The following is a 12782-nucleotide window of genomic DNA, read 5'->3' on the forward strand; positions in this document are numbered from 1 at the left end:
TGAGTGAAAGCTGTCCCAAAGGGAGGAAGATGTGAGCAGGCAGGAGCTGTCCCAATGGGGACACAACATCAGCTCTGAGATCTGGGACAGACCCTTGTGCCCAGGGACGGACGAGGAGCCTCAGCCTTGTCCCCCAGAGGGGCCCAGCTCTGCCAGCCCCGTGGGCACAGAGGTGGCAGCAGAGGCAGAGCCTGCCCTGACCAGCGCCTCTCCTTCCCTGCAGAGTCCCACGGAGGCCGAGCCGGCAGCTGCTGCCCCGGCTGGAGCTGCTGAGGAGGAGGAGGAGCCGGGCTGGGCAGTGGCAGAGTGGACAGGGGCAGAGCTGGCAGAGGAAGACAGCGTGGAGGCCTTGGTTTGGGCAAGTCTCTGGGAATCTGACAGTGAGGAAGAGCTCTGCCAGGAGACATTCTCTCTTGTCCAAGCGCTGTCCCAGAAGGAGGACAATGTGAGCTCCAGCTCTGAGGAGAAGTCTGTGGGCCCAGTGACGGAGGGGGACACCCAGCCTTCTCCCCCTGAGGGGCCCAGCTCTGCCAGCCCCGTGGGCACAGAGGTGACAGCAGAGGCAGCCCCTGCCCTGCCCAGTGCTTCTCGTGCCCATGGCAGTCCCACGGAGGCCGAGCCAGCAGCTGCTGCCCCGTCCGGAGCTGCTGAGGAGGCAGCAGCGGAATCAGGGATGGCCGTGCGGGACAGCATAGATGACGAGGATGAGGAAATGAAATTTTGGCAATTCATGGATGACCTGGAGCCTTTTCTGGTTGGAGACCCAAAAGTGTCCCAGAAAGCATCTGTCTCTGAACAGTGCATGGGGGAATATCTGCCCCACAGGGAAGGTGTGGAAGTCATGAGGAGCCACCACCTCTCTGGCCCAGAAGAATATTTAGAGCGAGACCTTTCCCAGGGAGAAGTCAGCAGCTCCCAAGACCCCTCAGACTGGGACGAATGCATGGAGCAAGTGCTGTCCGGAGGAGATGTTGTCAGCTGTGAAGAACTTTCGGACTGGGAAGAATACATTGGCCAGAACGTGTCCAGAGGGAATGGCAGCAGACCCTCAGGAGTCTCCAGCTGGGAAGATGACAGCGACACGGGGCTCATGCAGGAGAACTGGCCCGAGCACGTCATCTTGGCCAAGCGCTTGTTCCCAGCTGATGACGAGTGGGATGATGTGAGCCTCCTGGAGCTGGCTCCAGAAGATGGCAAGGTCGAAAAACGGAAAGTTTGTGTGTCAGAGGGGCTGGCAGTGCCCGTCCCTCGGGAGGCCTGGGCTGAGTGCCCGGCTCAGGAGCCGTGCAGCCGAGGGCCGGCGCCTGCCCCGCACAGCCCCCCCAGCCCCCGGCCTGCCCGGCTGGGAGCCCAGGCCCTCCGCGGGCAGCCGGCTGCCCCCAGGAAACGTCCCTCCCGCTTCAGGCGGGCGCTGCGGGCGCTGCGGGGGCTGTTCCGCTGTCCCTGCCTCAGGCCACGCTCTGAGGACTGAAAGAGACCCGGGAAATAGTGAAGAAGAGGAAGAGAAGGAAGGTGGAGAACAGGAAAAATATGAAGATCACCGCTCCTGCCAATCCCGCTCCTCTGTGTCGGAGCAGCAGCTGTCCGGTTCGGCTCTAGGGTCTCAGAGATTGCTGCTGCAGCTCCTCCAAGCCAGGGAAGAGAAAAGCCTTTGGATGGGCCAAGCAAGCCAAGCAAAACCCAACCAGGCAGAGCCACGAAGGCCTGGGCAGTGGGGCTTGGAAAATGCCCACCCAAAGAGCCCAAAGCTCCCCCATCCCTGCCCCGCACACACCCGGCCCCGGGCTGGAAGGTGCAGCAACCATTTCTGGGGCACAAAGCAGAGGCTCCTGGAACTGACTCTCAGCACAAACCGCTCCAAGTCATTGGCAAAGACGACAAAGACAAAGATGAAGTCAAAGACACAGAAAAAGAGGACAAAGATGACACAGCACATGAAGAAGACGAAGACTGTGAAGAAGATGAAGACAAATAGGGTGAAGAAGATGAAGACAGCAAAGAAGACAAAGATGAAGACTAAAAAGACAAGAGAGAGGATGTTTATTTAAAAATAGATAGAAGTATAGTAATAGGAATTTAGAAATACTTGGAAGAAGAAGAAGAGTACTAGGAATAAGAAGTTCAAAATATGTAGAAGAAGAATAGGAATAGGAATAAGCATTTTAAAATATGTAGAAGAAAAGAAAGAATAGGAATAGGAATAGGAATAAGAATTTTAAAATATGTAGAAGAAGAACAGGAATAGGAGTAAGAATATAAAAATACTTAGAAGTAGCAAAGAAGAAGAATATAAATAGTAAAGAGTAAGAAGAAGAACTATGAGAAGAATAAGAATAGAAAAATGAAGATAATATTGCAGGAATAAAGAAAACTAGCGATTTATTTTTATTACACATTGTATATTTCTTTCACAGTTATGAAATAAAAACATTAATGTACCGTGTGTTGTAATCACAATGCATTCTAATGTCCCCACGCTGTTCCCGTGATTGAAGAACCTGTGTGTTTCTAATAAAGTCTGTAGGGCACCAGAGCAGAGTGCCCGGATCCCATGTCCTGTCTCCCCGAGGTGCCGATGGATTGTCCCAGCCCGAGCCCCGGAGCGCCCCGCGAGCAGCGCGGGCTCAGCCCCGGCGGCAGCGGGAGAGTTCCCGGCCGGGCCGGCGGGGCAGGGCTGTCGCTGCTCTCTGCAGGCAAACGGGAGGCGCAGGCTGAGCCCGGCTGGCAGAGAGCTGTGCCGGGCAGCCCTTTGCAGCAGGGCTGTGCAGCCAGCACAGCCAAGGCAGCAGAGCCCCGCTCTGCCGCTGCCCGTGGCCGGGGAGCCGGGCCGGGGCTGTTCCTGCAGCCCTGCCTGCCTCCAGCAGCCCCGGGCCGGGCGGGAGGGGTTCCCCCGCTGCAGCCCCAGCTGAGGCAGCAGCAGCAGCTCTGTGCTGCTCCTGGCACATCCCTGCGGCAGCAGCTGCACGGGGCTGGGCAGCCGCAGAGCCCAAAGCAGCGCAGCAGCAGCGCAGCAGCAGCGCAGCTCTGGGGCTCTGCTGCTGCTGCTGCTGCTGGGCAGCCCCACAGGGCTCAGGGCTGAGCAGCCGTGCCTGGAGCCCGCTCCTGGCTCCTCCAGCCTCGGGGCTGCCCCTCTGCTGCTCCAGGGCAGGGCCTTTCTCCGGGACTGGCTTTTCTCTCTGCTGGGAGAACTCTCACAAACCCCAGGATCCCCGGGGCTGGAAAAGCCCTCCCAGCCCAGGGAGTCCCAGCTGGGCCCCATGCCCACCTTGTCCCCAGCCCAGAGCACTCAGTGCCACCTCCAGGGGACACCTGCAGGGATGGGCACTGCAAAGCTCCCTGGGCAGCCCCTGCCAGGGCCTGAGCACCCTTTCCATGGGGAAATTGCTGCTGCTGGCCCAGCTGAGCCTGCCCTGGCCCAGCCTGAGGCCGTTCCCTCTCCTCCTCTCCCTGTTCCCTGGGAGCAGAGCCCGACTCCCCGGCTGTCCCCTCCTGGCAGGGGCTACAGAAGGATTGTTCCTTTCCTAGGCCCTCTCCTCCTCTTCTCTGCTTTCCAAAACCAGAAAGGAATCACTGAAGGATGACAAATCCCACACGAATATTTGGGACTGGATGTTGGTCCATTTCTTGTGTCCACAGGGACAGCCAAGTGTCTCCCTCCTCCCATGCCCAAAATCCAACAGCAGAGAGTCCCTAGGCCAGCATTCTCTCTGTCAGAGCAGCAGGAAGGAAGTTTGAGAACTTCTGCAGCCCTGAGAGAGGGGAACGCAGGAATTCTCCTTTCTTTCTGTCTTTTCCACTCCAAAGTAGACTCCTGCAATGGCAAAAGGAATTGTTCATGGTGGAGCTGCCCCGTGGGGCTCCAGCCCACAGGAGAGGCCTGGGGGATATCAGGTGTGCTCCCACCTGCAGGTCGGGCTGTCCCCTGGGTCAGTCAGGGGCTGCTGGGTCAGGGCAGTGAAGCAAATACAAACCATCCAGTCAAAGGTGAAGTGTGGCAACACTAAGGGCAGGCTCAAAGTGTTCAAACAGGCCTAATTGTTCCCAAAATTCAGCGCTGCATCTATGGTGTTGCTGCAAGTGTGTGACCTACACTGCTTCCCTAAATCCTACAAATCTTTACCTTTGATGGATGCCTTTTCCTTGGAATGGACAACCGGATTTCCAGCATGCAAGACACACAAACACACACACACACACGTAATTTAAAAAGGAGTAAATATTGCAATACAATCATTATAAAAGGATTGGCCAATAGCAGAACTTAAAATCACACCACAGAATCTCTGCTGGTTTTCGCTTTTCCAGCTTGGCTGTTGCCCATCACAGAAGCAACAAACAGAGGCATCTTCTGGTTACTTCATTCTCTTTGCCACATCCAAATAAGCATATTCAATCTCCTGGTCAGCAGGGCATGTGTTTGTAAATTCATCTCTTGCATATGCATTTTTCAAGTATCTCGAAATCCCTGTCATTTCAGGTGGGAAGTGAAAATTTCGGTATTTTTTTGCAACGACCTTTCATTAAAAGAAAAAAAGGATAAAGAAGAAAAACATCATTACACATATAATCTGCAAAACCTCCAAAATCCCAAGACTATTCTTTATGCCCATTTTTGATTTCCACACTGTGAGTCTGGTGTTGTTGGTGACCAAGGGAAAAGAAGAGGGAAAGACATAAAAAGAAGGAGAAAGTTTCTGATCTCCCTGTAAAGGATTTGTTTTGTGTCTATATCTCTGTTTTTATCTATATCTTGCTAAAGATATGCAAAGCCATGTGGACCAGTAGAACAAACTGGAAAAGATTCAGGTTAATCAACAAATTTAAGCCAGAATGAACAGAACAAACCTACATGAATAAACTGGCCCAGACTTGGAAACTTTAATTGAAACAGGAAAAATATTAATGAAAACCCTTAATTTCAAATGATCAGGGAAGACAACTCTTGGCTGAGCCCTAATCCCAGGCTGCAGGCAGCAAGGTTGATGTGGCAGTGTGACATTCCTGCTGTGTCCTCCTCCAGACATTCCCCTGACTGAGGGGATTCTCCCCCGTGCTGGCCCCGCTGCTTCCCAAGGTTTGCCATGGGAAAGGGCTCATCCCTGGCTGCTGGCTGCAATAGGATCAGCCAGGAGATGGCTGGGCAAAGTCTTCACTCGTGGAGGTGTTGGAAAGCAACTGGATCCCCTCCTCCTGTGGCAGAGTGGGAGTCTGACAGGAAACTTCCTGAAGTGGCCTTGTTGTTTGAAAACAAATGGAATTCCAGTGTGGTCATTTCTCTTCCAGAGGCTTTGCAGAGTCAAATCACAGAATCACTGAATGGTTTGGGTTGGAGGGACCTTAAATATCATCCTGTTCCACCCCTGCCATGGGCAGGGACACCTTCCACTGTCCCAGGATGTTCCAAGCCCCAATGTCCAATTGCCAGGGATCCAGGGGCAGCCCCAGCTGCTCTGGGCACCCTGTGCCAGGCCTGCCCACCCTGCCAGGGAGGAACTCCTTCCCAATACCCCATTTAACCCTTCTCTCCTTCAACTCAAGGCCATTCTTCCTTGTCCTTGTGAAAAATCCTTCTGGGCTGTGACAACACCAGTGCCAGGCCACTGGAGCTGTTCAGGTTTGTGTGGATGCCCCACAGTTCTGCAAGAGGAGGCTGGGAGCCTTGCCTGGGAGGCAGTGGGTGGAGGCCACCCTGTCAGAATTGGAAATTAAACGTGGGAGAGACAGAAATTGGGATGGACAATACAAGATCTCCGTCCTTGGATAGGGCCACGTGCACTTTGCATGTGAAATGCAAAGATGAGAATGCTTCTCTGCAGCCCTGAACCCAGCACTCGTTTCACCCTTGTGGCTGTGAGAAGCTCAGCCACTGCAGTCACAGCACAGGTATGAAACAGCTCTTCCAGACCTGCAGCCATCAAAGTGAGGATCACCCTGGCTGTGCTGTTAGGAAATGGCCTCAGTGTCCCTGGGCGTGCCCTCAGAACAGAGAAAGGATCCCTCTGCCATCGAGTGTTGGAGCCCAGGGCACAGGGAATATTTCTCTGCTTGTTTTGAGGAGTCCTGATCCCCAGGGCAACCCTGCTTTTAACCTTTGTCCATGGAGAAAGCTTCCAAGACTTTGGGATGAAATGGAATCTACAAGTGTGTGAAACAGATAGCAGGAGAGTTTATCACATGGTGAAAAACTTGGAGTTGTGGGTTTTTAGTATGGAGACAAGATGGAGAATTTGGGGCGTTGTCTGATCTCCTTCTTGTTCTTCATCTGCTCCATTTCCTGCAGTGTTGGTGGCACAGAGTGATTGGTTAGAAAGAGCCACAATGCAGATGTGGCATGAACAGACAGATGATTAGTTATTGGTAGAAAGGTAGAAATTAAATACATTCAAAGAGTTAATTGGACCAAATAAATTTAAAAGACCTTGAACCTGTGTGTCTGGTGACTTCTGGTGTCTTTCTCTTCACACACTGAGATGCAGACAGCGTACTAAACTATTGATAAGAGAAAAACTAAAAACAACCTGAAGACCAAAAAAAAAAACCAGAAGTCCCATCCGTCTCTCAATCCCAGCACAAAACTTTTTAAGGATCTCCCCATCAAGGGAATTTTTTTTTGGGGTGGGGGGAGGGTGTTTCCACAATCTAGGAAAGGATTTCAGCTGCTGTGCTTCCCTTCTCCCCAGGAGGCTGAAAAAGCAAATGCAAACCTTGATTATGTGGAGCTTTGGTAGGAGGTTGCAATCTGCCAAAGTGAGCTCATCTCCATCCAGGAACTTGCGGCTGGAAGCAGTGATCTCCTCCGTGCTGTAAGCATCCATTTCATCAGGCAAGGGGCTATTTAAATAGTTGTCCAGCTTCTTCAGGGCTTTAAGCAAAGATTTCTCCAAATCTGGGTTAAGACAATAAAAAGATCATTCGAGCCAGTACCAAGGTCCCTGTGACACCAAGCGACTCCTGCATCCTGTCTCCTGGCAGCAGCCCAGCCATCTGCCTGTGCCAGCTCCTGCAATTCCTTGATCCTCGGCTTAACCCTTAATGCTGGGATAAGGGCTCTAAGGAGCTAAAGGGACTTCTGGGAAAAACCATCCTGGGGCTGTGCTACCAGGAATGGCTCCTCAAACCCCTCTGTGGGGTGGGGTTTGGCACCGTGGCCTGGCCCTGCCTTCACACGGACTCCTGCCCAAGAGCCACAGGGCCAGTGCTTGCCCAAGGCAGGGCAGCAGAGCTGCAGTGACAACAGCAAGTGCCTGGGATGCCACTCTGGAATGTTCAAAGCCAGGAATGGCAGCAGAGCTGCAGTGACAACAGCAAGTCCCCGGGATGCCACTCTGGGATGTTCAAAGCCAGGAATGGCAGCAGAGCTGCAGTGACAACAGCAAGTCCCCGGGATGCCACTCTGGGATGTTCAAAGCCAGGAATGGCAGCAGAGCTGCAGTGACAACAGCAAGTCCCCGGGATGCCACTCTGGGATGTTCAAAGCCAGGAATGGCAGCAGAGCTGCAGTGACAACAGCAAGTCCCCGGGATGCCACTTTGGGGTGTTCAAAGCCAGGAATGGCAGCAGAGCTGCAGTGACAACAGCAAGTCCCCGGGATGCCACTTTGGGGTGTTCAAAGCCAACCCAAGGAACAGGTTGAGACTGAAGGACAGACTCCTGGAACGGTTTGGGTTGGGAAGGACCTCAAAGCCCACCCAGTGGCCATGGCAGGGCAACTTTCCATTGTCCCAGGCTGTTCCAAGCCTCATCCAGGCTGGCCTTGGACAATTCCAGGGATGGGGAGACCACAACCAAGCTGTGCCAGGGCATCACCACCCTCACAGGAAAGGATTTCTCCCTATAATTTCATCCCACCCTGCCTTCCTCCAGCCATTCATGGTGGTCATTAGTGTCCTGCTTTAGGGATGTGCCAAGGGGCTGGAGTCCTCATTATTTATGGAAATAGGGAATCCCTCACTTCCAGAGGGCTGTGTTTTTGGCAAAGCTGTGAAGAAGGTGCAGCCTGGCAGACCCCAGGGCTGAAGGAGTGAGGAGAGGCTGGAATTGGTGCTGCCATGGTGACAGCAGTATCTGCTTCCATCAGCTCTTGGAATCCTCCATTAAAGGAGGGAACAGGTACAGATTTCCAAAGCCTCCACACTCTGGAATATCAGTTTAACCTGAGCTGGAAATGGGACATCTCCAGCAGTGTCCTACAACTGCACAGGTCTGGTTTCTCCCTCCCAGGGCTGATGTCAGGACTGCAGCACCTACTTTCATTTGCATCTTTTCTCGGGTTCTTTATAAATGCAGAGAATTTTGCAAAGACATCATTTCCTGCAGAGTTTGACTCAGGGTGCTTCGGTGCAAGTTTGGGATACCTGAGAAGTTCAGAGAAACAAAAAGAAGTGACCCAATTATCCTTTATTTTTGTCTCCACTACTTAATACACATTTATTGGTAGGGTGACCACATACAGCCACACAGGACTCAAAGGGAACCATCCTAAACTAAAAATCACTTATTTTAAACCCTACCTAAATAATATTTTCCTGAGGGCAGTGGGAAATGATGATTATTGCTTCAAGCACTGCTCAAACACCCCAGGGTGTCTTCCAGGCTTTCTCCTCCAGAGGTGAGGCTGCCTGGAACGTGGCTCCTGCCATGAGGAGGAGTGGAGGGAAAATCCCCACTAGCAGGAGCTGCTGCTCCTCTCGGGCTCCTGGCCCAGCCCACTTGGCCATCAGCAAACTGACAGTAATTCCAGGAGCTGCAGCTGCCAGGGATGGATAAAAATGGCAAAAAAGTGGAGACAAGCAGCTGCTTCCCTGGTTTAAGTTAAGTTTGCCACCTACAAAACCAGGCTTTCCTGACAGAAACAAGGAAGGGAGCACAGGGAGAGGACTGATATCCCAGAGGAGAAAAGGTCTCTGGGGTAGGGGACACAATGCTGGGACAACGCAGGGACAGAGGTAGGAAGGGTTGCTGGGGTGGGGAAGGACAAATCCAAAACTCAGACCCTCATGTGCAGCCTGGTGGACCCACGTGGACACTCCAAGAGCCCCAGCACTGAGGTGTTCACTGCCCTCAGCTTCACAGAGTTCCAGAATCACCAGGTTGGAAAACACCTTCACACCATCCACTCCCAGCATTCCCACCCAAACCATGTCCCCAGGGGCCACATCCAGATGGCTGGAACACTTCCAGGGATGGTGATCCACCCTGGGCAACTCATTCCAATGCCTGAGCACTCTTGAAGGGAAAACATCTTCCCAGTCTCCAATCTGAACCTCCCTTGGCATAACCTGAGGCCATTTCCTCTCATCCCTTCACCTGGGACACGGCAGAAGAGCCCGACCCCACCTCACTGCAGTGACCTTCAGGTGGTTTTGGAGAGCATCAAGGTCACCCTGAGCTTCCCCCTCCCTGTGATTTGTGAGGTGTGGAAAGGGAAGCCTCAAGTGATGCCAAGTCAGAGCAGGGAACAGCATCATCCACAGGATGGATTCCATGCCCTGGGAGTGACCCAGCAGTGAGCTCGGGATGAAGGACAGCAGTGGGAGCGGCACAGCCGTGATTTGGGGACAGCCTGGGGACACCCCAGTGACACCCCAGCTCCAGCTCTGTTCCAAAGCCACCCCTGAGCTGGAGCAGGCCCTGGGATCCCCCCGTGCAGCCCTGAGGGTCGGGAGTGCAGTACCGGGGCGGCGCCAGCTTCTCCTCCAAGAATTCCTCAATCTTGTTGACATCGGTCTTCACTTCCCCATCGAAGGTCATGAACGGGGGGTTGGTGCCCGGGGCCAGGTTCTGCAGGTCCGCAGGTTTTCTGAGAAAGAAAAAGCCATTAAAAGTCCTTCTCCCTCCTTTTTATGAGGCACTGGAAGGGGCTTTAAGGTCTCCTCAGAACCGTTTCTTCTCCAGGCTGGACACACCCAGCTCTCCCAGCCCGGCAGAAAAGAGTCACCCTTTGTTGGAATCTGAGCTATTGATGATTCCAGGATTTAGAAAGTCTCTGTCTGTCAGCCCCGCTGCCAAAGCAGAAGCCATAATTGGTCTGTGCTGGTTCCAGGTTGTTTATTCTGTTTATCTCTCACATGTTCTGCTGCCCTGCCCAGCTCTGCCCTCAGTGGGATGTGACAAACATTAAATACCAGAAACTCCCTGGGCTGGATTTACAATAACGTGCCAAGATCTGTCACCTACGTTGGACAGTGTGTCCCCAGCCTGAACCAACAGAAAAATGCCAACACCACAGTGAGACATGGAGGGCATGAAGAAGGAGAAAAAGGACAAGACACACCCAATTTCCTCCAGCTTGTCCCCTTTGGACCCCTCATCTAGAATCCTAAAATTTTACTTTTGCACCCGTGCCACACTTAATTATTACTTTTATCAAACACTCAGAGCTGGTAATTGATCCTGTGAGATTGAAAACTCTTTTGCATGGGCAGAGATCACAGCCAGTGTCTCTGGGGGCTCTGTCCAGGGGGTTCCTGACCCCTGCCAGGGTCCCAGACCTGCCAGGGACAGAGGGAAGCCCTGGATTCCCACAACCCTTTTAAAAAAAGTTTTGGGAAAGTTGTGCTACGAAGTTAAAATGTCAGGATTAAATCAATCTCACCTTTTCAGATCCACAGTTGTGACATTGAATATGACCCCTTTGAGCCACAGGATCATAAAGAGGCGCTGAGAGAAAGGGCAGTTCCCAATACTTTCCCCATCACTGCCAGCCTACAATTGGAAAAATTACAAATTATAAACACATCTGTGTGTAAATCACAGCAGTCCCTGCAAAGGAAACAGCCTCCACATCATTTGTCTACGTGTTCATAAATCTGCACGAGTCACTGCAAGATTAAAGTGAGTTAAATCAGTTTATGACCACAGGAAAGGAACAGAGAAATATTTACCAGCCTAAACAGAGATGTGATGTCTAAAGCACTGAAGGGAACAAGCAGAATAAATCAATTAATTAATAATTTCAACGTAAAGGGTTCTGGGAGCCCTGGAGAAGGTGGCCACAGAGGTGTTGCTCTCAGGTAATTTATATTGCAATTTGTTAAGAGACTTTGTTAAAATGAGGCAAAGTCTTGCAGAGGTGCTGCTGAGGGAGACTCGGTGTAACTCTGCAAGAGATCAGGGCTCTCATTTTTAAACCCTTCACGTGATTCTCCTAAAGCACAGCTTTAAAATTTAGATTCAATCAGGGGCAGAAGTATTAAAACCCAAGTGTCTCACAGTTAAGAGGTTAATTCATTAAGGTTTGCAGCCCTTAGAACCCGAGAAAACACATAAATCAAACCAGTTCTGTTTGTCCTTTTCCCCTCGCTCAGTGCTACCAAAGAAATCTCAAATACAGCAGAAACTCCTGCATAAACACACACTGCACAGTGCTACCAAACAAATATTAAATACAGCAAAAACTCCTGCATAAACAGACTGCACAGTGCTACAAAAAAAATCTTAAATACAGCAAAAATTCCTGCATAAACAAACACAGACTGCACAGTGCTATCAAACAAATCTTAAATACAACAGAAACTCCTGCATTAACAAACACAGACTGCAAAATACTACCAAACAAATCTTAAATACAGCAAAAACTGCATTTACAAACACACACTGCACAGTGCTACCAAACAAATCTCAAATACAGCAAAAACTCCTGCATTAACAAAACAGTGCTACCAAACAAATCTTAAATACAGCAGAAACTCCTGCATAAACACACACTGCACAGCGCTACCAAACAAATCTCAAATACAGCAGAAACTCCTGCATAAACACACACTGCAAAATGCTACCAAACAAATCTTAAATACAGCAGAAACTCCTGCATTTACAAACACACACTGCACAGTGCTACCAAACAAATCTCAAATACAGCAAAAACTCCTGAATAAATAAACACACACTGCACAGTGCTACCAAACAAATAACAAATACAACAGAAACTCCTGCATTAACAAACACAGACTGCAAAATGCTACCAAACAAATCTTAAATACAGCAAAAACTCCTGAATAAATGAACACACACTGACTGCACAGTGCTACCAAACAAATCTGAAATACAGCAAAAACTCCTGCATTTACACACACTGCACAGTGCTGACCTTCACAAAGAGCTCGATGGCTGGAAAAAAGGGCCTGGCTTGGGGCAGGCAGGAGCTCGAGGGATGCATGGCAAGGGCTGAATAAATTCTCTGGTCTCCCTCTGAACCCGAGGAACCTCCCTGGACAAATCCCCGTGCTCCAGGACTGCCAGGGGATGAGAACTCTCAGAACTGCTGGGCCAGCTGGGCTGCTGGCTTAGTAAAGCCTTGTTTCTGTCAGGAAAGCCTGGTTTTGTAGGTGGCAAAGCTGAGAGCTGCTCAAAAGCTGCCATTGTGGCTTTCCTCCCACTCAGAGCAGCGCTCCGTGGCACTGGGCAGCTGCCAGCAGCCAGGAGGCACAAAACTGCTGTGGGTCCTGGAAAATTGAGCCTGAAACAGCTTAGCATGGAGGCTTCAGCTCCAGCTGGTCTCATCCTGCCTCTGGTGCCAGGTGTTACCCACCCCGAAGGGAAAAGTGCTGGGAATGGGCACCCCCACCATGCCAGGCTGTGCCCAGGGCAGGAGCAGCAGCCTGGGGACACTGCTGGGGACAGCCCTGCCTGGAGGAGCCATCTGGAGATGAGATGAGGAGCAGGCAGGACCATCTGGAGAGAAACTGTGTGCCACCAGCTCCTTCCCAGCTGCATCTCTGCATGTGAGGAGTTGCCACAGCCCTGCTGCCCTTGCCCAGCTGTGCTGCCAGCTGTGTGCCCAG

The 12782-nt window shown here is 51.6% G+C and overlaps 1 protein-coding gene across 1 annotated transcript; it reads right to left on the minus strand.

Moving 5' to 3' along the window:
- Window positions 1-4198: 4198 nt before the first annotated feature.
- Window positions 4199-12506, minus strand: CLIC6 (CLIC family member 6). Its single transcript, XM_085587355.1, has 6 exons — window positions 12089-12506; window positions 10595-10704; window positions 9674-9799; window positions 8248-8354; window positions 6705-6886; window positions 4199-4514 (listed from the first exon to the last, which is right to left on the minus strand). Exons 1-6 carry the CDS (start codon window positions 12155-12157, stop codon window positions 4353-4355), a joined length of 756 nt encoding a protein of 251 aa, XP_085443481.1. The 5' UTR covers window positions 12158-12506; the 3' UTR covers window positions 4199-4352.
- Window positions 12507-12782: the final 276 nt, after the last annotated feature.

Source organism: Lonchura striata, chromosome 1, assembly GCF_050655825.1.
Source record: "Lonchura striata isolate lonStrDom1 chromosome 1, ASM5065582v1, whole genome shotgun sequence".
Classification (NCBI taxonomy): domain Eukaryota; kingdom Metazoa; phylum Chordata; class Aves; order Passeriformes; family Estrildidae; genus Lonchura; species Lonchura striata.

Excerpts from the sequence above, each read along its gene's own strand:
- CLIC6 (XM_085587355.1), bottom strand. The coding sequence starts at position 12,157 with ATGCATCCCTCGAGCTCCTGCCTGCCCCAAGCCAGGCCCTTTTTTCCA. Across the intron at positions 6,887-8,247 it reads GAGAAAAGATGCAAATGAAA|ATTTGGAGAAATCTTTGCTT; the intron begins GTAGGTGCTGCA and ends GTCTTAACCCAG. Across the intron at positions 4,515-6,704 it reads CAAAGCTCCACATAATCAAG|GTCGTTGCAAAAAAATACCG; the intron begins GTTTGCATTTGC and ends TTTTAATGAAAG.